This window comes from Trachemys scripta, chromosome 1 (genome assembly GCF_013100865.1).
Source record: "Trachemys scripta elegans isolate TJP31775 chromosome 1, CAS_Tse_1.0, whole genome shotgun sequence".
Classification (NCBI taxonomy): domain Eukaryota; kingdom Metazoa; phylum Chordata; order Testudines; family Emydidae; genus Trachemys; species Trachemys scripta.
Genome location: NC_048298.1, coordinates 5,815,447 through 5,838,402, shown reverse-complemented (window position 1 = coordinate 5,838,402; position 22,956 = coordinate 5,815,447). Strand labels below are relative to the sequence as shown.

Genomic DNA, 22,956 nt, shown 5'->3' with positions numbered 1-22,956 from the left:
TAGGGCTTGTCTACACTGTGCATGAGGCTGCACTAGGGAGTGTCAATTCTAGCATGCACAAGGGCGTCACATGCTCACTGGCCCGCATGGACCATGCCGGTGCACACTGAAAGGTCCTCGTTCACCTTAATGTAGGACTGTTCGAAATGGGACTAATGCAGAGCTCAGACAAGCCTGATTGGACCAAGGCATTACAGCCCTCAGAGCAGCGGTCGCAGGACCGGGACAGGGGATGGGGCTCGGCCTCCCCATAAGGGAAATAGTGCGGGAACTGATCCATGTATTCACTCCGATGCTTCGTTCTTGGGTGACAACAGGACATGCTGGGGCTAGAGTGGCCACTCTTGACCCAGGAGCAGGCAGAAACTGAGGGTGGGCGGGAGCAGGGGATCAGGTTGGGGCCAGGAGCAGCTACCCTCAGCGACAGAGACATGAACCGCCGAGACCTCCCCTTCCCAGCCTGGAGCCAGCTGCCCCTGTCTGCCCCAGCCAAGTGTCTATAGTGCCCCAGGCAGTGCACCTACCCCTAGCCCCCCATCCCTGACACCCCAACTCCCCCACTCCCCAAGCAAAGCACCCACCCTCTCTGTCTCCTATCCCTAACACCCCGATCTCCCCCACTCCTCATGCAGAGCATCCACCCCTGCCCTTCCTATCCCTGACACCCTGACCCCTCCACTCCCCGCTGCCCGGACACCTCATGCGCCCCATGCAAAGACAAGAAGGAGAAACAGCTGCTTCTTTCCTGTCTCACATATTTTTTAATAAACCAAAGCAGCAAATGTTGCTCTTTCAGTCTTGCCACACCCCGGCCCTTCACAAGTTCACAAGGCTGCACTGATTATGGCTTCCTCGACACAGTCTGTCACCCTCAGTGTGGCAGCAATGAACAGGGGGCGCAGGTCTGAGGAATGCGCCGTTTGGTGCAGAATATGTCATGGGTAGAAAGTGTTGGGGCTCCAGAGGCATACAGGCTCCGTATCTCCATCTGGTGCTGGGGTGCTTGGATTTCAATATGGACCGCTGCCCCATCCCTGCAATTCTTCTGCCCCTGCCTTTAAGGACAGAGCTATTCTGTGCCACAGGCAGCGAACAGGCAGTACCAAGGTGCACCGACGCCAGAGGGCCCTGCAATGGCAGGGAATTGATTAAATGAGATACACAAGTGACCCGCAGCCCATGCTGCAGAGGAAAGTAAACTCCCCCCTCTCCTCCCAAGGTCCCAGCCAATCTGACTCGGGGGAAAATTCTTTCCTGACCCTGAATACAATGATCGGTTAGACCATGAGCACATGAGTAGGACCCATCAGCCAGACACCTGAGAAAGAGAATGCTTGGTACTAACTCAGAGCGCCGGCCCACCATGTCTAGGGTCTCCTCTCCAGCCATGGCCATCTCTGTTGGTTCAGAAGAAGAACAATAAAAGCCCGAATACACTATGAGGAGAAAATGTTCTCCTCGCAAAAGCCAGACCACATTGTGAGGAGAAAGTTCCCTTCCTGACGTCTACAGGTGTCTGGCTGAAGCCCTGAAGCATGAGATTTTAGGAATATAAGACATAAGGGCAAGCTCCTAATGGGCTTAATCTGCAGCAAGGGCAATTTAGGTTAGATATTAGGGAAAACTTCCTAACTATAAGGGTAGTTAAGCTCTGGAACAGGCTTCCAAGGGAGATTGTGGAATCCCCATCACGGGAGATTTTTAAGAACAGGCTGGACAAGCACCTGTCAGGGGTGGCTAGGGTTATTTGGATCTGCCGCAGCGCAGGGGGATGGACTTGATGACTTCTCAAGGTCCCTTCTGAATCAGAAGCCACCCCCAGGGCTGCTGAGCCCTGAACCATAACACAAGAACTAGGAGTCACCCAATGAAATTAATAGGCAGCAGGTTTAAAACAAACTAAAGGAAGTATTTTTTTCACACAACACACAGTCAACCTGTGGAACTCCTTGCCAGAGGATGTTGTGAAGGCCAAGACTATAACAGGGTTCAAAAAAGAACTAGATAAATTCATGGAGGATAGCTCCGTCAACGGTTATTAGCCAGGATGGGCAGGGATGGTGTCTCTAGCCTCTGTTTGCCAGAAGCTGGGAATGGACAACAGGGGATGGATCACTTGATGATTACCTGATCTGTTCATTCCCTCTGGGGCTTCTATCTCCTGTTCCGGAGGGGTGTGGGGCAGGAGTGAGTGCGGGCAGGATTGTAGGCCAGGGGCCAGAGCCCGATCATAAGGGGAGGAAGACTTAGGAACTAGGAGATGGAGGGTCCTGAGGGGAGAGAGAGAGGAGGAAGAGCGGCAGGGGGCTGGCGATAGGGACCAGCCAGCCTAGGCTGAATTTTCCTCCTGATCCCTCAACACACACACAAGCCTATGCATGCAGACACACTCACAGACGCACATGCACACACTTGTACACACACACACATTCACTCATACGCACACACACACACACCCACATGCACATGCATTCACTCACTCATATGCACAAACACACCCATGCACACACTCATATACACATACCCATGCACACACTCATGCATATGAATGCACGCACACACTCATGCGCACACGCATATACATGCGCACACACATGTGCATGCACACACTCATACCCATGCACACACTTACATGCACACACTCACACATACATACACATGCACACATTCATGCACACACGCATATACATGCACACATGAATGCACCCACACACATGCAGGCACATGTGCTGCACACACACACACACACAGGCATGTACACACATACACGCGCGCACACACGTGCGCACACACACAGGCTTTTCTGCTAAGAGTTAAAACTGCAGAGCCCAAGCCCCCCAATCGATTGTTTCAGTAGCCGTGTCTGGGTCTGTCTCCGTGTTGCTAGAGGGGTGGCCTTGGCACTAAGAGGGCAGGCAGCTGTAGAACGCAGCAGCACTTAGGGGAGCGGTCCAGGAACTGTTCCAGCTCTCCCCCGTCATAACCTCGCGCCACAGTCTGCAGACTCTCTTTGTTCCTATAATAAAGCACCCGTAAGGACTTTGGAAACAGGACACCGGGGCCTTGGAGAACCACACGTTTTTCCCACTCTGATGTCTACAAAACCTGGCAGCAGCTTTTAAAAAACCCACCTTTCCAGATGTTTATTTAATACAAAAACTAGGTCCAACCTCAGGATCATATTCAACCATCCCACCTCATACTGAGAAAAACTGACTCTCATGCATCAACCTCAACGGGACTCACGTGTAGTAAGCCCTATTCGCTGTGAGCAGAGGTTGCTCCTAGCCTCGAGAACTGTGTCCAAACTTCCCCAAAGTTTTTGGGAGGGTTTGGGTCCAGTTGTTTAGTTTAGACCCCGTTCTATTACAGCAAGATACATCTAAAGCTACATGTCTAGCCAGCTGGGAGTAGCTTTGCTATATATTTTCCTCTGGCAGCTTGCCCAGACTAACGTATGTCTCTCCATGCACGCATCGCCTGAACGTGCAGCTCATGAATTCAGTTCTTGCTTTTCTACTGAAAAACACATCACACCTTCTTCTTCGGCACTGACATCAGAGGATGTTTTATTACATACATATCTGGAAAACTTGAAAGGCTTTCTTCAACGGAGATTGCTCAGCCTGGAGCTAGCAACGTTTGTCCAGGTGGCCCTTTTTCTTCATTATTTTGTGTATTTGACTGAAACAAATCAGGTCCAAAACGCAAACAGTTAAAAGCATCCATGGAAGTGTTATTGATTTTAACCCACCGAGGGAGAGGCCTGGTACACCCAGGCGCCTCACCCTCATGTTGGCTAGATACCATCAGTCTCCATTCTCCAGCTTTCTTGACTTTGCATGATAATACCTAGCTCTTACACAGTGCTTTTCTGCATAGATCTCAAAGCCCTTTACAAAGTAAGTCAGTGCCACTGCAGTAACAAGGCACAGAATCATAGAATCATAGAATATCAGGGTTGGAAGGGACCTCAGGAGGTCATCTAGTCCAACCCCCTGCTCAAAGCAGGACCAATTCCCAACTAAATCACCCCAGCCAGGGCTTTGTCAAGCCGGGCCTTAAAAACCTCCAAGGAAGGAGACTCCACCACCTCCCTAGGTAACCCATTCCAGTGCTTCACCACCCTCCTAGTGAAACAGTGTTTCCTAATATCCAACCTGGACCTCCCCCACTGCATCATAACATCCTTTCTCAGCTGGGGAAACTGAGGCACTGAGCAGTGAAATAACCAGCCCGAGCTCGCCCAGCAAGCCAGTGGCAAAGGTAAAGATTTCCTCTCCTACAGGATACAGCGCCAGAGTTGTAGCAACATGTTTCAGACGCAATGGCCACTCTGTGTACATGAGCACCCCAAAGAGAAGGGAAACTTTGGACAAGTTGGAAGAGTGCGATGGGATACTGCACAAATTGCTCACCTATGAACAGCCAGGACGTTTCAGGAGCATGCATCACCGCTATAAAGCAGGTCCCAGCAGCTCGTAGGAGGCGTATAACCCAGCCCAGTCAGGGTACAGCTACACTTCTTTCACTGGAAGACTGGCTTAAGGGATAAAGCAGCAAATGTCAGGACACACTCAGAAAGAAAAGCTTTGCCAGCTGGATTGAGTTAAGAGTGAACGCCGGAAAAATAAAAGCTCCTTGAGCAAGGGGACAATCCACAGGACAGACGGCGCCCTGGAACCAATTAGCCGAGGCTTTGGAAATGGCTGCTGAGCTGGTCCGGAGAGCTAGCTTTGGTTAACGTGGGTTGATTCTGTTTGATTATCACTCGGTGACATGGGGCAGTGAGGGATGGGAGATTCCCCACAGACCAAGGCGACAAAATAATAACGCAGAGCCTGAGATGTGCCACACACGACTTACTGAACCCAGGCTGGGGGCTAGACGGAGAACCCTTGCCAGAGAGACCGCGGCCATCGGCAAACTGCTGGGCTGGAAGTTACAACCCCCTGCCCCAAATCCCACCGAGGAGGTGTGCCACAGACCCAGCAAACACTCATTGCTTGTGTGCCTGGCAGGGGCCTACTGAGCACAAGGCCCATGAGGCCCAGACCGGGGGCACAGGAAATTTGGGAAGGGGGGCAGGAGTGTTTTGGACAGGCTGGCGGGAGGAGGGGCAGCAAGGGGAGTCTTGGCAGCGTTCCTGCCCTATACAGCCGAGGAGCTTTCAGAGCATCTGGAGGCGCCGGGGGCGAGGAGGTGAAAGAGGCGATGGGGGAAAGGAGGAGAGGCCGGGGAAAGGAAGCAGCGCTGCAGAGCCAAGCAAGCTCTGCCAGAGGAAAGGCGGCGTTGTCGTGGGAGCATTATGCTGCCTTGGTTCCTGCCGTGGCATGCAGAGGGTTAAGAACACAAGGGCACGCACATGTCTGGTCACGACTCAGCACACGTCTGATCCAAAGCCGGCACCCGCTGGGAATCAGCTTCGCCCAGTAGGTCTGGCTGTGGGGCAGACTCGTTACTGCTTCGGAGCCCGGTCTGACGAGGACATTGGGTGTAAGCTCCAGAACCGGGCCATTGAAGCGGCACCTGACAGACAGGACAGGTTACGTGTTTCCCCTGGGAGCATTTGCCACAAATCCCGGTGGGAGCTCAGCCTACAGCCCAGCCCGTTGGCAGAGACACAGTCAAACTCCACCGATAGGGGCGGGCATGGGGGGAGGCGTCCCGCCTTGTTTCAAGACAATTCAGGCTATAGTGAAACCCTCACGTAAGAGGCTGCGAGCTCAATTCTGCAACAGGATGAGCACCCTCGATCCCCCGAATACCGAGCCCCTGGGAGGCTCGGCATCCTAGAGGGCTGGGAGGCAGGAAGGGCGGCCTAGCGGGTAGGCCACTAGACTGGGGCTCAGGTTCGATTCCTGCCTCAGCCACTCTGTGACATTGGGCACGTCACATGGAACCTGTGCCTTAAAGGTGCCCAGGCACCTAACTCCCATTGACACTGAGGCAGGAGCCGAAATGCCTCTGAGGAGCCTTAATCTCATTGGGCCTCAACTCCCCAGCTAAAATGGGGAAAATACTTCCCAGAGGGGGTCACAAGGACCGAATCCATTCATGCTTTTTTTCTTTTAATGGAGATATACCTATCTCATAGAGCTGGAAGGGACCCTGCAAGGTCATTGAATCCAGTCCCCGACCTTCTCTAGCAGGACCAAGTACTAATTTTGCCCCAGATCCCTAAGTGGCCCCCTCAAGGATTGAACTCCCAACCCTGGGTTTAGCAGGCCAATGCTCAAACCACTGAGCGATCCCTGTTATTTTTCCAGTCTTGGGGCTTGCACAGGAAGGAGACTTGACCGCTGAATCTCATTGCTAGTTGTAGTAAGACATTGAGAGCTCAGGTGGGAGAGGAGGTGTCAAATGCAAACAAGAATAATTGAAACCTTAGAAAGTGAATTCAGGTAAATGTGTACAAGCGGCCTCAACCAGCAAGTCCCCTTGCAGGCTTTGGGTGGTCATTGGATCGTGAAATCTGCCCTTGTCTAGAAATGCAAGACAAAGATGGAGGAACCTTTCTGAGGGAGGGGCAGGTTGCTCGTGGGAGCATGATGCGGGATGGTGTTCGGGGGGGTGAACCGAGGGAAGAGACTTTGAGAAGCTGTGGGCTACCGGAGCAGCCCATGAGAGGGGAAGGTTCCATTTTGCCTGGGTCTCCCCTGCTGTATGTGCCACGTGTTTTTCCAAAGCCCGCTGGAAGCGCCAGCAACATTCCCATCGACTTCAGCCGGCTTTGATCGGGCCCTGGCTTGTCTCTGTCAATACACACACCCCCTCGCTGAACGCTGAGCATTATTCCAGCAGAGCAGGTGCTGAGGGCAGCAATCACACGCCTCTGCAGCACGGCGAGTCGCTCGGTTTGGTGCATCAGGCCAAGCCCTCGTGCTCCCTGTGCCTCTAAGAACAAAGTACACTCCAATCACACTCTCCCCATCCTCCGGCAGCCACCCGGTCCTGCAGTGGTTAGCACTGACTGCAGTGTCCCTTCAGGGCAGAAATTCGCCCTACGCTTATTTAAGAGCCTGGTCCTATTCACTCCAGCAGAGACCGGAAGAAGAGCTGCGTGTAGCTCGAATGCGTCTCTCTCTCTCACCCGCAGAAGTTGGTTCAATAGAAGATATTACACCCTACACACACCTTGGCTCTTTACAATAGAGAAGGAACGTGCAAACCACACTTCCCTGGTCATGAGTCTCTTCACTCGGTTCCCCCCCCCCAACACCATCCCCTGTCATGCTCCCACGAGCAACCGCCCCTCCCTCAGAAAGGTTCCTCCATCTTTGTCTTGCATTTCTAGACAAGGGCAGATTTCACGATCCAATGACCACCCAAAGCCTGCAAGGGGACTTGCTGGTTGAGGCTGCTTGTACACATTTACCTGAATTCTAAGGTTTCAATTATTCTTGTTTGCATTTGACACCTCCTCTCCCACCTGAGCTCTCAATGTCTTAATACAACTAGCAATGAGATTCAGCGGTCGATTCTCCTTCCTGTGCAAGCCCTCAAGACTGGAAAAAGAACAGGGCTGTGCTACAAACAGTTAATTCCTCAGTCCTGCAAGGTTTTTACAGGCACAAAATCCAGGCAACACCTTGTTTTCATTGGAGCAACCTGACATAGTTAGAGGGAAGCTGCTGTGATCAAATGCCTGCACTGCAAGCCAATGCTAATACACCCGGCTAGCAGCAGCCAGCAACACAATCCGGAGGATTCTCAAGAGGTGCTAATTGTAAAAGAGAGACAGAGCTGAGCCATATCTGGAGCTGGACTTTCCCGAAGCACAAGTGGTGTTTGGATTGGAGGGGTTTTCTTCGGGCCTCTCCCTGTAAAGACGGCTCTGCAAGGCAGGGTGGGGTGGAGCAGGGAGTGGGGCACAGAAGTGGGGAGGAGGAGTGGAAAGCTGAGCTGCATTTGCAAATTCATCTCTTCCTTCCCTGGCACGGGTTGAAAGGGACGGACAGAGCAAGAGCTGGTTTGAGGGGTTGATTTTATTTGCCCTGGACGTGCGCTTTGATTGCACATTCCTAATCACCAACAAAAGCAAAGGAAGTTAAATGATCAAACCCTGCATGAAAACAAAGCTCCGGGTCAAGCATCAGGGGGTGGCCGTGTTAGTCTGTGTCCACAAAAACAACAAGGAGTCCGGTGGCACCTTAAAGACTAACAGATTTATTTGGGCACAAGCTTTCGTGGGTAAAAAACCCACTTCTTCAGATCTGAGGAAGGGAGGTGTTTTACCCACGAAAACTTATGCCCAAATAAATAATAATTAATGGAGATATCCCATCTCCTAGAACTAGAAGGGACCCTGAAAGGTCACTGAGTCCAGCCCCCTGCCTTCACTAGCAGGACCAAGTACTGATTTTGCCCCAGATCCCTAAGTGGCCCCCTCAAGGATTGAACTCACAACGCTGGGTTTAACAGGGCAATGCTTAAACCACTGAACTAGCCCTCCCCCATTGGGCTTTAAGGTGCTACCGGACTCCTTGTTGTTTTTAAAGCTACGGGTGTAACCTAAACAGACCCAGCCAAGGAGACTTGGAAAAGACTTAATAGTGGACATTTCGCTTGCATCTTTCGCCCCAAAGCTCTTTACAAATCAGGAGTCACTTCAGCCATTGTTGAAATGGCAGTAGAATACGCAGAAGACTTGTGTTCCCGGCCCTGCCACTAGGCTGCAGGGTGATTTCGGGCAAGTCCCTTCACCCCTCTGTGCCTCAGTTCCCCCATCTGTAAAATGGGGATAATGCTAAAGCACTTTGAGATCTACTGCTGAAAAGCCCTCTATAAAGAGCTAGGTATTATTATTGCAGGCTGCCATCACATGCAGCCAGCCAGGCTAGTTATCAGGCAATGAGCGAGAGCTCCCAAGGTCAGGGTGACCAGCTCAGACATCTGCCGGGCAGTCTCTATCTTGTTCTTTACGCCTGGTGCCGTCGTTGCTCAGGCGCTCTCGCTAGCGGATAGTTAGCGAAGGGACCGGATTGTGACGGACGATGGAGTTCTGAGTCCATCTCACTTCCCCTTTGGGGCCATCCTGAGCTGGGGGATAAAATAGACATCTTCTGCAGCTTCTTGTTTACCTGGGATTGGTTCAATTAGCTTGCTCTACTGCCACTTGCTAACTGCAGGTAGATTCATAGATTCCAAGCCCAGAAGGAACCATTATTATGATCATCTCTAGTCTGACCTCTGCATAACCCAGACCAGAGAATCTCACCTAGCGATTCCTGAGTACAAGCCCTTTCCTCTTCAGGTCAATGCTATCTCAAACAGCTAGGTCACCAATGGTTATCACCCTGAGCCCATCTCCAAGAGTGCCTGACTCAGCACCATTACAAACAGGTCAACAACTACAGATTGTCTCAAGTTTAGTGGTTCTCAAAGCACTTCCAGGCGGCCCAGGGAGCTGCTTTGCATCACAGTGGAGCAGCATGCAAGCTGGAACAAGCAGCAGTCCCGCCTTCCCCTAAGAAGCGTGTTTTGTGCACATCTGGGTATCCCTGACAGATCTCCTTTGGAGCCCTGTGCCCAGCTGGGTTCTGCAAAGGAGCTTGGGTCTATTGATAAGTCTTTATTGGCTCCTTTTTTGGCGCACACTCGACTATGATCAAATAGGATGAGAGAGGCCGAGGCCAAGTTCCCAGAAGGCCCAGGAGAGGAAATGAACAGCGCAGATAAAATAGAAGAGACACATAACCAAGCAGTGGCACCCCCACTGGAGGTGACCTGCAAAGGGGAAAATAAAGAGGACGTGAAAGGGATTTGTTTGTTTCTGCTTGATTTTTTTATATTGGAAATTCCGGTCCTGTCAGAGCTGGAAGACCTGTGGTGAGTGGAGAACTAGTGAAATGGGACAAGAGTGAAAACTGAGCTGCTGAGATGGGGAGGGATTTTGAGCCAGACTGATGAAAACAGTGGTTTTCATTTAGTGTTCTTGACACCTGTCGAACTCCAATGACTAATTCACGTTTCGGATACAGGAAGCTTTTGTTAAAGACTCAACTCCCTTGTCCCTCCAATGAAGGCAAAAGAGCCCACAAAACACCTCTCTAAGACCTCCCAAAGCCTCCAGCAAAACCTGGCAAACTTGATATTTCCAATGTAAAAATCCAAGCAGAATTATATATACAAGAAAAACCCTTCAGGCTCTCTTTATATACCATGCAGCAGGAAAAAAAAAAAAAGTGGGGGGCATGAACCCAAAGTTTAAAAAAATCATTTGTAGGTCGCCTTTACACTGAAAATATTTTCATCTCATCTCCTGAACACTGCCCTAAGACTATTTTCCCCCATGTAGCATAGCACTACAGTTGCAACAGGGAAAGTGTAAGATTAAGGTTGATGGCCGGGTGGGGGCAGTAAGCTATAAGATTTTAAGTGGCAGTCCACCACGTGACAGCGTTTGAGGACCACTGATCTAGTTTTAGGCCATGCTAGACACCCTTAGAAGGTTCCACGACCCCAGTACCATGAAGAGGACGGGTTTTAGTCTCATCTCAATGTGCTAAGACTTACCACACTCGCATCAAGGAGACTAGATCCCCGGTACCCACTAAAGTGGCCCGCTGCCTTCAGGTCAGTGAAATCTCACATGTTAAGGGAGACTAAGCTCTGCTTCTAATCTAACCTCACCCAGAAGGATTCAATATCAAAAGGACGCTGTGACAGTTTGTAAAGAACAGAGGAATTCAACACTGACAATATGCGGCTCTAAGGCAGGGGACCAGACCCCGTAGCTGTGACAGGGCAAACCTCTAAAGGAGCAGCTGAAACAAGAGGCCACCTCAGAGTGAAAAATCTGAAAACCCTATTCAGAGCTCATCGGTGCATCCGTGTCTCTGCATAGGCACCAACTCCGTGGATGCTCCGGGGCTGGAGCACCCACGGAAAAAAAAAAAAGTGGGTGGTCATCATCCAGTGGCAGCTAGCTCCTCCTCCTCCCCCCCTCAGAAGCTCCTGCCCCCTGGCGGGCCCCACTGATCAACTCCTCCCCCTGCACCTCCTGCCCACTAGTGATCAGCTGTTTAGCGGCGTGCAGGAAGCACTGGAGAGGGAAGGGGGGAACAGGGTGGGAAAAGGCAGGGTGGGGGTGGGGACTTGGGGGAAGGGTTGGAGTGGGGGTAGGGGTTGGGGGTCAAGCACCCCCCCCAGGACCTCTCAAAGTCGGCGCCTCTGGTCATTGGTGCACGAATGGATTTGTTATCAGACTGTACAGTGGTCGTGCAAAGTGCTCCTCTGAGGATAAAATTTGGCCTGCAGACGGGGTGCCCAGATATTGCCCAACACCGCGGCTGCACTGGTCACCTGCCAGAACCGGTGGGCTGCAACTACGTTTACATCAAATTGAGATGGCTGCAGCTGCCATCAGACTGGTTGCTCAGATCAAGATGGAGCACTGCATGCTGGGATTGGTTGTTCTCTCAGTAGGCCGCACCTCCAAAATCATGAGGGCTGATCCAGTGAAGTCACTGGAAAGACACCCAGGGATTTTGATGGGCTTTGGATGAGGCTTGCGGAGGGTTGCATTGCATGACTTGGGGGGGCCTGCTGACAGCCTCTGGCCTAAAAGTGAAATTTGTGTCTAATTAGGGCACCCAGATAATTATCCCCTTCTGTCTTTGTGATTAGCCATTACCCCTTCAGGAACACAAGGCATTGTAGAGTAGACGCCAATCGGGGTAGCGGTCTGGCAGGATCTCTAGTGTAAAAAGATTACTAGTAGGACTGTTGATTAACCACAGTTAACTCACATGATTAACTCAAAAAAATTAATCGTGATTAAAAAAATTCATCGTAATTAATTGCACTGTTAAACAACAGAATACCAATTGAAATGTATTAAATATTTTGGATGTTTTTCTACATTTTCAAATATATTGATTTCTGTTACAACACAGAATACAAAGTGTACAGTGCTCACTTCATATTTATTTTTTATTACAAATATTTGCACCATAAAAAAGAAACAGTATTTTTCAATTCACCTCATACAAGTACTGTAGTGCAATCTCTATCAGGAAAGTGTAATTTACAAATGTAGAATTTTTTTTGTTACATAACTGCACTCAAAAACAAAACAGTGTAAAACTTTACAGACTAACAAGTCCACTCAGTCCTACTTCTCGTTCAGCCAATTGCTAAGAAAAACAAGTTTGTTTACATTTACGGGAGATCCTGTTGCCTGCTTCTTATTTACAATGTCACCTGAAAGGGAGAACAGGTGTTCACATGGCACTTTTGTAGCCGGCGTTGCAAGGTATTTACGTGCCAGATATGCTAAACATTTGGATGCCCCTTCATGCTTCGGCCACCATTCCAGAGGACATACTTCCATGCTGATGACGCTCGTTAAAAAAATAATGCTTTAATTAAATGTGTGACTGAACACCTTGGGGGAGAATTGTATGTCTCCTGCTCTGTTTTACCTGCACTCTGCCATATATTTCATGTTATAGCAGTCTTGGATGGTGACCCAGCACATGTTGTTCGTTTTAAGAACACTTTCACAGCAGATTTGAAAAAACGCAAAGAAGGTACCAATGTGAGATTTCTAAAAATAGCTACAGCACTCGACATAAGGTTTAAGAATCTGAAGTACTGTCCAAAATCTGAAGGGATGAGGTGTGGAGCATGTTTTCAGAAGTCTTAAAAGAGCAACACTCCAATGCAGAAACTACAAAACCCAAACCACCAAAAAAGAAAATCAACCTTCTGCTGGTGGCATCTGACTCTGATGATGAAAATGAACATGGGTCGGCCCACTCTTCTTTGGATTGTTATCGAGCAGAACCTGTCATCAGCATGGACTGGAATGGTGGTTGAAGCATGAAGGGACATATGAATTTTTAGCGCATCTGGCACATAAATATCTTGCAACACCGGCTATAACAGTGCCATGCGAACACCTGTTCTCACTTTCAGGTGATATTGTAAATAAGAAGAGGGCAGCATTATATCCTGCAAATTGTAACCAAATTTGTTTGTCTGAGCGATTGGCTGAAGTAGGACTGAATGGACTTGTAGGCTCTAAAGTTTGATGTTTTATTTTTTAATGCAGTTATTTTTTGTACATAATTCTACATTTATAAGTTTGACTTTCATGATAAAGAGATTGCACTACAGTACTTGTATTAGGTGAATTGAAATATACTATTTCTTTTGTTTTTACAGTGCAAATATTTGTAATTAAAAATATATATAAATATATATAAATATAAAGTGAGCACTGTACACTTTGTATTCTGTGTTGTAATTGAAATCAATATATTTGAAAAGGTAGAAAATATCTAAAAATTTTTAAGTAAATAGTATTCTATTACTGTTTAACAGCATGATTAAACAAATTAATTGTGATTAATTGCAATTAATTTTTAATTAATCACTTGACAGCCCTAATTACTAGCTAAAAGCCTGGATCTACGCAAGATCTAAATTATTGTCTTTGTCAAAACTCTCAGTCACACGATGGGATGGGGGGGGATATGCTGCCTCAGAAATGGTATTTACATCAATTAACTTAAATTAAAGGGACTTCTTATGGGACGGGGGAGGGAGGGAGAGAGAGAGAAAGAGACAAGATACTTCATCTCGTGGGGTCTAACGAGATTGTCCTGCAATGTCACCTTCTTTCGGTCAGTTGTATGAGAGGTATTTCATTAATGGCAGAGGAATATTTAACTTGGCAATCTTCGCCAGCCCTTGCTGGCCGGTGGCTTTCCGCAGGCTAACTCTGCAGAGCTGCGACAAGCTCAGGGGTGTTTCTGAAACGATAAAAAAAGATCAGCAGCATCACTGTGCCAGTTCTGTAGAAGGCTCTTAATTCTACCAAGCAGAGAACACTTCGCAGACCGAAGGAGGCATAGGCGCTGATTCTGTGGGTTCTCTGGGGCTGGAGCACCCATGGAAAAAAAATAGCAGGCACTCACCACCCACCAGCCACAGCTGTTCGGTGGTGCTGCCGATCAGCTGATAGGGGCAGCTCAGGGAGGGACTTGGGGGAAAGTGGAGACCAGTGAGCAGTGGGTGGGAGGGAGCCTGGGGGAAAAGCGGGTGGGAAGAGGCGGAGTTAGGGCGGAGCCTTGGGTGAGGAGGTGGAGTGAGGGAGGGGCCTGTGAAAAGGGGCGGAGTGAGGGCGGGGCCTCAGGGCACAGCATCCCCAGGGAACAGTAAAAGTCGGTGCCTGTGGATGGAGGCCAAACTCAGTCTAGGGGTCAGCCGGCACAGCTCCATCAAAGTCACGAGGCTGTTTCCGCTTACACCGGGCCTCGACGCGATCCACAAAGTTCACAGGATTCCAGGCGGGTATTGCATTGCAAGGAAAAGCGGTGGTAACGGCTCAATTTCAAATCTCACTCACCACCACGCCCACACTCCCAGCCAGCAGTTCCTGCTCGCCACACCCACAAAAATACAACATCATTTCCTACTGCACCATTCCAGGATCATTCAGAGTGCGGGTACTGGACCAGTGGCTCTTCTCTTTGTTGAGTGCATGACAGTACTGCATGGGGCTGGCTCTCAGAGGCACAGTTCAGCTGGGAGAAGTGGGAGGAACCTTTACCCTGTTCTTTGAGACTGGATTCCAGGGAAAGAACCTTGAAGTGCTCTCTCCCTAGCAGGCCATACCACTTCTTTGTAATCTTGTGGGAAGGTTAGGGATGGGCGAAATGCTGATTCCCTCTTGCTTAGGGTCGCAAGCAAGAGAGAGAATAATATTAATGAGAGAAAGGCTAATCTGTTCCCTTTAAAGGTGGGCATGGGAGAGTTGCACTTGGAGAGAGAATTCAAACAAAGAATCAGATGTTGGATTTTAAATAAATCATAATGTTTCCATTTAGGTCTCTTCTACTTTTTTATGTTAGAGGAGGTGCCTCCCAGGCCCCAATCCAGGTGTGTTTCAGATTGAAACAAACACACACACTTCCTCTTCTTCCGCCCTTCGTGGTGCACACTCTTACACTCTTTAACCTATTCTCATAGGAAGCTCGATGTGGGACAGCACCGGGTTCCCATGCAGAGACTCAGCATTTGGGACGGGTCACCAGACTCCTGGTCCAGAGGGGTCACGGAATTGACACGTGACGGACACAGCAATGAAGAGGCGTGAGCTGCCCCGCTCAGTGCGAGCTGAGCGCCAAAGGAACGCATTAGCTTCACAGGCAGAGGAAGAGTTAAGCAAAGCTCAAAAGCGCCTCCCTTCCACCGATGGAAGATATTACTAATAAAAGATATTACCTCACCCACCTTGTCTCCCAGCTAGAGGAAAGACTGTTACACAGGAGAACAGAATAAGAACATAAGAACAGCCATACTGGGTCAGAGCAAAGGTCCATCTAGCCCAGAATCCTGTCTTCCGACAGAGGCCAGTGCCAGGTGCTTCAGAGGGAATGAACAGAACCGGTAATCATCAAATGATCCATCCCCTGTCGCTCTTCCCAGCTTCTGACAAACAGAGGCTAGGGACACCATCCCTGCCCATCCTGGCTAATAGCCATTGATGGACCTATCCTCCATGAACTTATTTAGTTCTTTTTTTAACCCTATTATAATCTTAGCCTTCACAACATCCTCTGGCAAGGAGTTCCACAGGTTGACTGTGCGTTATGTGAAAAAATACTTCCTTTTGTTTGTTTTAAGCCTGCTGCCTATTAATTTCATTGGGTGACTCCTAGTTCTTGTGTTATGAGAAGGAGTAAATGACACTTCCTTATTTACTTTCTCCACACCAGTCATGATTTTATAGGCCTCTATAATATCCCCCCTTAGTCGTCTCTTTTCCAAGCTGAAAAGTCCCAGTCTTATTAATCTCTCCTCATATGGAAACTGTTCCATACCCCCAATCATTTTTGTTGCCCTTTTCTGAACTTTTTCCAGTTCCATGAGGAACAAGCAGATTATGAGATGGGGAGAAAATGGCAGCCACAAGATGCACAGATTTTCAGGCCGGAAAGGACCATGATGCCGACCCAGCCTGCTGAAGAGGAAATGAGTTCTAGCATGGCTGCGGGAGATGGGACCGAGACCCACTTACTTTCATAGTACTCCAAGCACTGAGCAGTCTGGCTGCTCCTACACGTGTAGTCGGATGGTTTCTTCCCTCGGTTGTCCTGGGCATAAATGTTTCCTCCAAACTCAACCAGCATCTCTACCAGATCCGCATTTTTCACTTTGGCTGCGTGGTGAAGGGCTGTCTCGTGAAGTTTAGCTGCATTCACATTTGCCCCTGGGAGCATAAACAAAATGAGTTTAGGAAGGCCCCGATGTAGCCGCCGTTACTCTGGTTAAGTCATCTCTTACCTGAGAAAATTACCACTCAGTTGCTGTGAAGCCTCTAAATGAAGTTCCACCAATCAGTTGAAAGACCGAGGGATTGTCTACACTATAGCGGCACAGCTATGGCGCCAAAGCTACATTGGCATAACCCTGCAGTGTAGACGCACCCTATGGTGACAGAAAGGATTTTTCCATCGCTATAGGAATTCCATCTCCCCAAGTGATGGTAGGTCTGTCAACCTCGCTGAGTCTACACGGGGGGTTAGGTCAGATAGCTACGGCACTCAGCGACATGGATTTTTCACACCCCTGAGCACTGTAGCTATTTTGATCTATGTTTTAAGTATAGAATGGGCTTGAGCCAGTAGTCAGAGCTAGCACGCCATGTATTTTTGCAGGCATATGTTTTCCTTACAGAGAGATTTTTAGCTGATATAGCTATGAAAATAAGCTTCTGAATGTAACCTATGCATCCCACTGAATCTACACAGTCTGAAACACGCTAGGAACTGCCCAGTTCTGCTCAGTGGGTTGTTCAATCCTAAACTTACTGATGTCAACGTTGTTAGCTATTTAAGTGCTGGTCATTTTGACAGAAACATCTCGTTATGCTGGGATTTTGAGATATGGAGATCTAGGTGCCCTTCAGCATCCATCAACCATGGACCAAGTCTTGTTCATTCTCATTTCTGCTAAGAAAGTGTGAATAGATAAACTCAAGCCCGAGGGTGTCCTCACTCCCCCACCTCTTCCTATTACCCTTTCCATTGAACTGATAGGTGGATACTGTGAGTCACATGACTTCCTGACAAGGATGGACCCAAGACACAAAAGTCCGAATCCATATCCCAATATCAACAAAGTTCGGAGGTGTTTGGCTCTGGTGATTTGGTTCAGAATTAGCACTGGTTCCTACGGCCGGGGAACCTGGATGTGAAACGTGGAACATACAATGTTACTTGAATATCCCCTGGCCGAATCCATCTCTGGTGTAACTCCAATCAAATCACAGCAGAGACCTCATGTTTTGTTGTACATCAAACCCCGATATGTCTCTCTTTCCAGCTCTCCTCTATCTCCAACCTTAAAAAAAAAAATCTACCAATATTGATCCAACGTCATTATTAAGAGTGAGTTGAAACATTATTCTAGGAGGCTGGAATGGTTTGGTTATTAACAGAATAGGAACAGCTAAATGCCACTGAACTAAACAGGAGAGTTTATGACATGGATATTAATTTGCTTACGCTGCAAGCCTTCCGAAAATGGCTAACTAGGTGCATTGCTTTGCCCAGAAGAAAAGCCCTTGTGTATATATTTATTCTTGTCTGGCAGACACTCTGAGGACAGAGATATCCATAATCATGTCCATTTCAATGGCTCCGTGAATTAATAAACTTCTAAACACTTCTCTTCTGAGCCCAAAAACAGATACAAGAGGTGAGCATTGCACAAACACTGCCACTAGGTACTGCATACGCCGAAACCAACACCTCCGGGTGCCGTACCGGCATTGAGCAGTAACTTCACACAATCCAGATGCTCTCGGGCACAGGCTACGTGCAGAGGGGTTCCGAAGTGGCAATCGTGGGCCTCCAGGTTCGCCCCGACATCTATCAGGAGCTGCACGCACTCCGAACTCCCTTTGAAAAGAGAACCGATCAGTGAGAAACAGCCTGGCTTTGAGGGGAACTTCCACGTGCTTTGTACCAGCTTGGCCTCAGAAGCTAGCTTGAATCCAGCTAGTACAGTAACAATAGCACTGAAGACACCGCAGTGCAGGCATCATCACAGCTGGATTGTGACCCAAGGATGTACCCAGGGTCTACACCAAGCTTTTACTACCTGGGCTGAAGCCCATGTTACGCTGTCTTCACTGGTGCTGTTATCCACGCTGGTTGGATCTAGCTAACCCGGGTAGGCTAGCCCATGCTGCGTAGACCTACCCTAAGAGTGTCATTAGCATTTGGGACATTAAGTGCAAAGTACAAAGGCTTGGGTGTATTTTTCCCCCGTTGGGCTAAATCTATTGGGCAGTGGCACGGTCATCCATAGGAAGAGGTGGAAGCTCCGTTGCCTGAGTCCTGTGAAGCTAGACTGGACTAAACTTTGGCAGAATATGCTCCAAGGGGGATGGACTGAGTCATCTAACCGGGCTGAATGTTCGTAAGAGTGCTCATGCCAAGGATTTCAAAAATTCGGAGCCTAACATTATCTATTTAAGCACCCACCAGGCTTTCAAAAATCCTAAGCACCTGAAAGCTCCCACTGACCTCACAGTGGGAGACAACCCCTGCCTCTAACATCAGACCATCTCACAGGACAGGCAAAGGGTGGTTGAAGGAAGTGTTATCATACCCAATGTACAGAGGGGGAAAGTGAGGCACAGAGGAAATAAGAGACTTGGCCAAGGTCACCCGGGGAGTCTATGCCAGATCTGGGAACTGGTCGCTGGTCTTGAGTTCCAGTCCAGCACCTTCACCGGAAGATCAACCTTCCCGTGACTCAAATCTGATTTTGATGGGAGTGTAACAAACAGAGAGGCCATGGGGTGGGCCCAACATAGGGAGGGTCTCCTCCCGGGCTACATTAACAAATAATGGAAGTTGTTGTCCTACCTAGCTAAGATTTTCTATTGTGTCGTTCACACGGTGTCCAACTGCCTCACACCTACAATGTCTTTATTTGCCCAGTCCTGCAAAGTTTTTCATTCGGACTTCAGCGGGATCTCTGCTGACACAATGGGCCTTAACACCACACAACTAATCTTAACAAAAAGAGACGACAGGAGATGCTTTCCAGCTGTTGCAGCTGCCATGGGTGTGAGTGCCCGATGAATATACACGTAGGATCTCGAGGGCTCACCATTCATGCAGGCTTCATGGAGAGGGGATGCCGTGTAGAGCGGAGGATTCACCTTCGCTCCATGGGACAGGAGCACTCTCACACATTCAATACTGCCCGAAGCACAAGCGTCACAGAGCGGAGTGCTGCCATCTATGTTCCTGGCATCCACCTAGAAGGCAGAAAGATAGTATTGACTCGGGCAGCTGTATGCCAGTGCTCTCTTACCTAGGTCTTTAACACACACTCTCTAACCCTGCAGAAGGCAGGAACCAGCCGGTGGATATTGTCACCAACCTAGCTTGAGTATGGTCCCGTCGCTCTAAGGTTAACCAAGTCTTTTGTTCCCAGAACAGAGCTAAGGGAAGTATTAAAGGGAACGTAGCAATAAAATACAAAACCTGCCAGAGAATCCACTCCAGTTGCTTTTCCTGCTGCTCCCTAGACCGCTTAGGGTACGTCTACACTACCCACCGGATCGGTGGGTAGCGATTGATCTATCGGGGATCGATTTATCACGTGTAGTGTAGACACGATAAATCAATCCCCGATCGCTCTCCCGTCGACTGGCTCGGCGAGAGGCGGAAGCAAAGTCGATGGGGGAGCGGCGGCTGTCGATCCAGCGCTGTGAGGACGCGACGTAAGTGGTTTTAATTCGATCTAAGATACGTCGACTTCAGCTACGCTATTCTCGTAACTGAAGTTGCGTATCTTAGATCGATTCCCCCTCCTCCCCCCAGTGTAGACCAGGCCTGAGTGATCACTTTGGATAGCACGGCTGACGTGCACTGATCCAGAAGGGCAAGACGCTCCCGTGACTCTATAAGCACCTCACGTCCCACTGATTTCAGCAAAGGCTTGGCCCATAGCAAGGACGGTGCAGCTAAAAAATTATTCTTTTCGGGAGACATGATGTCACTTATTTCATTGGATTTGTAGCACTATATACTTCCCCATTAGAAGGGTAATCAAGAGCAAAAGGCTAGGGGGGAGAGGGAGGAGGAGGGGACACTCAAATTTATCACAAACCTGGGCCCCTGCTGCAAGTAAGAGCTTCACACACTGCGTCTGACCTCGCAGGCTCGCCTCATGCAAGGGGGTGATAGAGTCGTAGGTGACCAGGTTTACGCAGGCACCATTCGCTATCAGCTCCTGCAGCTGCAGGATCTCTCCCCTCCTGGCCGCTTCGTGAACAGGCGTCCTCTCAGCCCAGAAGCCTGGGGAGAAAGGAGAGACTGTGAGCTGGAGACAACGCACTTTACTGGGAGAGGCACGAGCATGGGCTAGTGGCTTGACTAGGAAACTAAGAGTTTGGGGTTTTGGTCCCACCTCTGCTAATGACTCAGTGTGTAGACCTGGGTAAGTCACTTTCACTTCTGTGTGCTACCGGGACCCCATGTATAAAAGCTGGAATCCTGGGGGGTTTCATTCCTATTTGTCAAACGTGTTGCAATCCTTGTGTGAACGTGCTCTCTGATGACACAGTACTGCTGTTATTAAAACAGTTGCTGCATGAAACAAAGGCGGCACTGTCTCCGCGTAAGTATATTTTGCTTACAGAGTGAGTGACAAACGCAGAACAGCCTTGGGCTCTTTCAATCTAGATGTGATGCCTTTTAACAGGACGCATTCTGCCTACATGCAAACAGGGACGACACCCCCCCGAATCCTCGCAAAACAAGCCAGTAGCATTCATTTGAATTTTGTCTTCAATCAGTTGCTGCTGTGTTTTCATGCAAGTCTTGCTCATCTCCAAGGATCGTCACATAATATGGCCCCTCCACAGATTACGGCTGCTAAGGGCAGAAATAACCTGCATGGAGCTGTGTGCATAAAGGCCACTACCAGGGCACCAACAGACAGGCCATTCTATCAGCCCCATGCTGGAATGTCCTTCCACACAGCCCCTGAGAAGCAACCACTCCATGGTGCCGGGGGTGGGCAGGCAGGTGGAAGAGATTTAAGGTGAGATAAGTGGCAAGCCTGCCTTGCAGGGGGTTCTAATGAATGTGTATCAGGCTGCTCCAACCTTTTCAGGGACATGGGCCGCAAATACAGTTGCACGGCACCTCTGCAGGCCACAAAACGGCACCCACCGCACAGCCTGACCTTGCACAGCGCATACACGTGAGGACGTGCCGCACAGATGTTGTCTGGTCTGCATGTTGCCCGTGGAGGTGCCCACGTCACGGAAAAGGCTGGACCCCCTCCCTGTAAAAATTTCCGGCTGTAGCTGCTACTGGATTGAAGCACCTCTGCTAAATGCAAAGCTGCAAAGTCCTGAACATTGCAGCAAAAAGGAGCAAAGTGATGCAAAAAGCAGCAAAGTGATGCATTTGCACCTTGTGTGCATCTTTGCCCCAGTCCTTGGTTCTTCTGTTCTGTTATTAAGGGTTGGTGTTTTCACAGCACACTTATACGCTGTAGTCTTTTGGGACCTCCATTTCCTCACCCCCACTTGGAGCAAAGATATTTTGTGTTTCATGGCATTAATCCCGATGTACATCACTGTAAGGGAGAAGGGATTCTGGCCCAGGAGAGGGCAGGCTGTTTGCTAATGAGCGGTCCTCTCTTGCTAGCAGCAGGACTGGAGGTGAGAAAGTGGGGAGATGGGCCGTTCGGGAGGCAAGGAAGACAAGCAAGCTGCCTGTGTTTAAAGGCGATTATTCTTGTGGCACAGATCAGACCGTTCAGCTCCTGGAAAACCAATCCTGCACACTGTCGTCTTACGTGCACGACTACACGGCAGCGCTGACGCTCCGAATGGTGCAATGCAGCCGCTCTATCTGACTCCATCGGCACCCGATCTGCTGCCTACACACCCAAGTCCCTGCAGAGTGCTGCACCTGTCCCACGACTCCTGCCATCGCACCCCGGAGCAGGTGCATACCATCCACCTGCAGCGTGTGACATATGCAGCAGCACCTGGGCGTACAATGTCCTTTATTCTGCTCCGAATAGCCCTGTCTTGCAGGAGGTCGTGTCATGGGGGAAGGAGCTCTCCCCCCTACCCCCACACGTCTACTTGGGGCACCACAAATTCCTCCCTAGACACCCCGGCCCTCTCTAGGGGGCAAAGCCCCGGCCCCCAATGGCTCCTCTCCCTCCTTCCCCAGGGAGCAGGGCCTCCCCAAATCACTCCCCCCTTCCTCCCCAGAATCAGGCACCCCCACTCCTGGATAGCAGGGACCACCCCCCCAATGGAAACAGGAGCCCCCCCATTGCTCCCCCCATTATCCTTGGGAACAAGCCCCCCTGCCCCCAAATCACCCTTTTCCCCTCCACTGGGAGTACAGCTCCCCCCCCAAAATCTCCCCCCTCACTGGGAACAGGACTCACTCACCAATCTCCCCCAGCCTGGAGCCGCTGGCCAGCGACCCTTCCATGGCCCGCGGCTGGCCCTGCCCCGAACTACAAGTCCCAGCAGCCCCTGCTCACTGAGGGGCGGGGGCTGATTTCCCCCCCGCTCGCGGACCCGGACCCCGACCACCGCGCGTGCGGCTCCAGCGTTGGGGGGCTTCGCTGACCTCTCTGCCCAGCCTGCCTGCGTCAGACCCGAGGGAGGGGCCAAAGGGCCGCCGCAAAGGCCTCTGGGACTTGTAGTTTTGTGTCGCTGTCCAGGCGCTTTGCACGGGATGCGGTGTTGTTATCGCTGAGACCAGCTGGCCACGCCGGCCCCGGGCCGAGCTGCAAACCTCCCTGCGGCTGCTTTCCGGAGTAATGCACCCTGCAGTGGCGGCATGGCACAGATCCCTGCTGGGAACCAATCCAAAACACTCACTCACCCGCGCCTGCAGCACAGAGCGGGAAGCCAGGACTCCTGGGTTCTTTTTAGTT

The 22,956-nt window shown here is 49.9% G+C and overlaps 1 protein-coding gene across 5 annotated transcripts; it reads right to left on the bottom strand.

Moving 5' to 3' along the window:
• Positions 1 to 765: 765 nt before the first annotated feature.
• Positions 766 to 22,672, bottom strand: ASB13 (ankyrin repeat and SOCS box containing 13). 5 transcript variants are annotated; one of them, XM_034764133.1, is made up of 7 exons: positions 22,463 to 22,670; positions 20,149 to 20,336; positions 19,141 to 19,291; positions 17,784 to 17,918; positions 16,034 to 16,225; positions 13,626 to 13,763; positions 768 to 1,128 (listed from the first exon to the last, which is right to left on the bottom strand). In XM_034764133.1, the coding sequence occupies exons 1-6, from the start codon at positions 22,503 to 22,505 to the stop codon at positions 13,636 to 13,638; spliced, it is 837 nt and encodes a 278-aa protein (XP_034620024.1). In that variant the 5' UTR covers positions 22,506 to 22,670; the 3' UTR covers positions 768 to 1,128; positions 13,626 to 13,635. The 5 variants fall into 5 exon arrangements, with proteins under 5 accessions (XP_034620049.1, XP_034620024.1, XP_034620017.1 ...); XM_034764126.1 differs by lacking the exon at positions 768 to 1,128 and adding an exon at positions 3,542 to 3,684; XM_034764139.1 differs by lacking the exon at positions 768 to 1,128 and adding an exon at positions 8,352 to 9,042.
• Between the last annotated feature and the right edge of the window lie 284 nt (positions 22,673 to 22,956).

Excerpts from the sequence above, each read along its gene's own strand:
- ASB13 (XM_034764133.1), bottom strand. The coding sequence starts at position 22,505 with ATGGAAGGGTCGCTGGCCAGCGGCTCCAGGCTGGGGGAGATTG. Across the intron at positions 19,292-20,148 it reads TACTTGCAGCAGGGGCCCAG|GTGGATGCCAGGAACATAGA; the intron begins GTTTGTGATAAA and ends TCTGCCTTCTAG. Across the intron at positions 16,226-17,783 it reads GAAGTTACTGCTCAATGCCG|GGGCAAATGTGAATGCAGCT; the intron begins GTACGGCACCCG and ends TTATGCTCCCAG.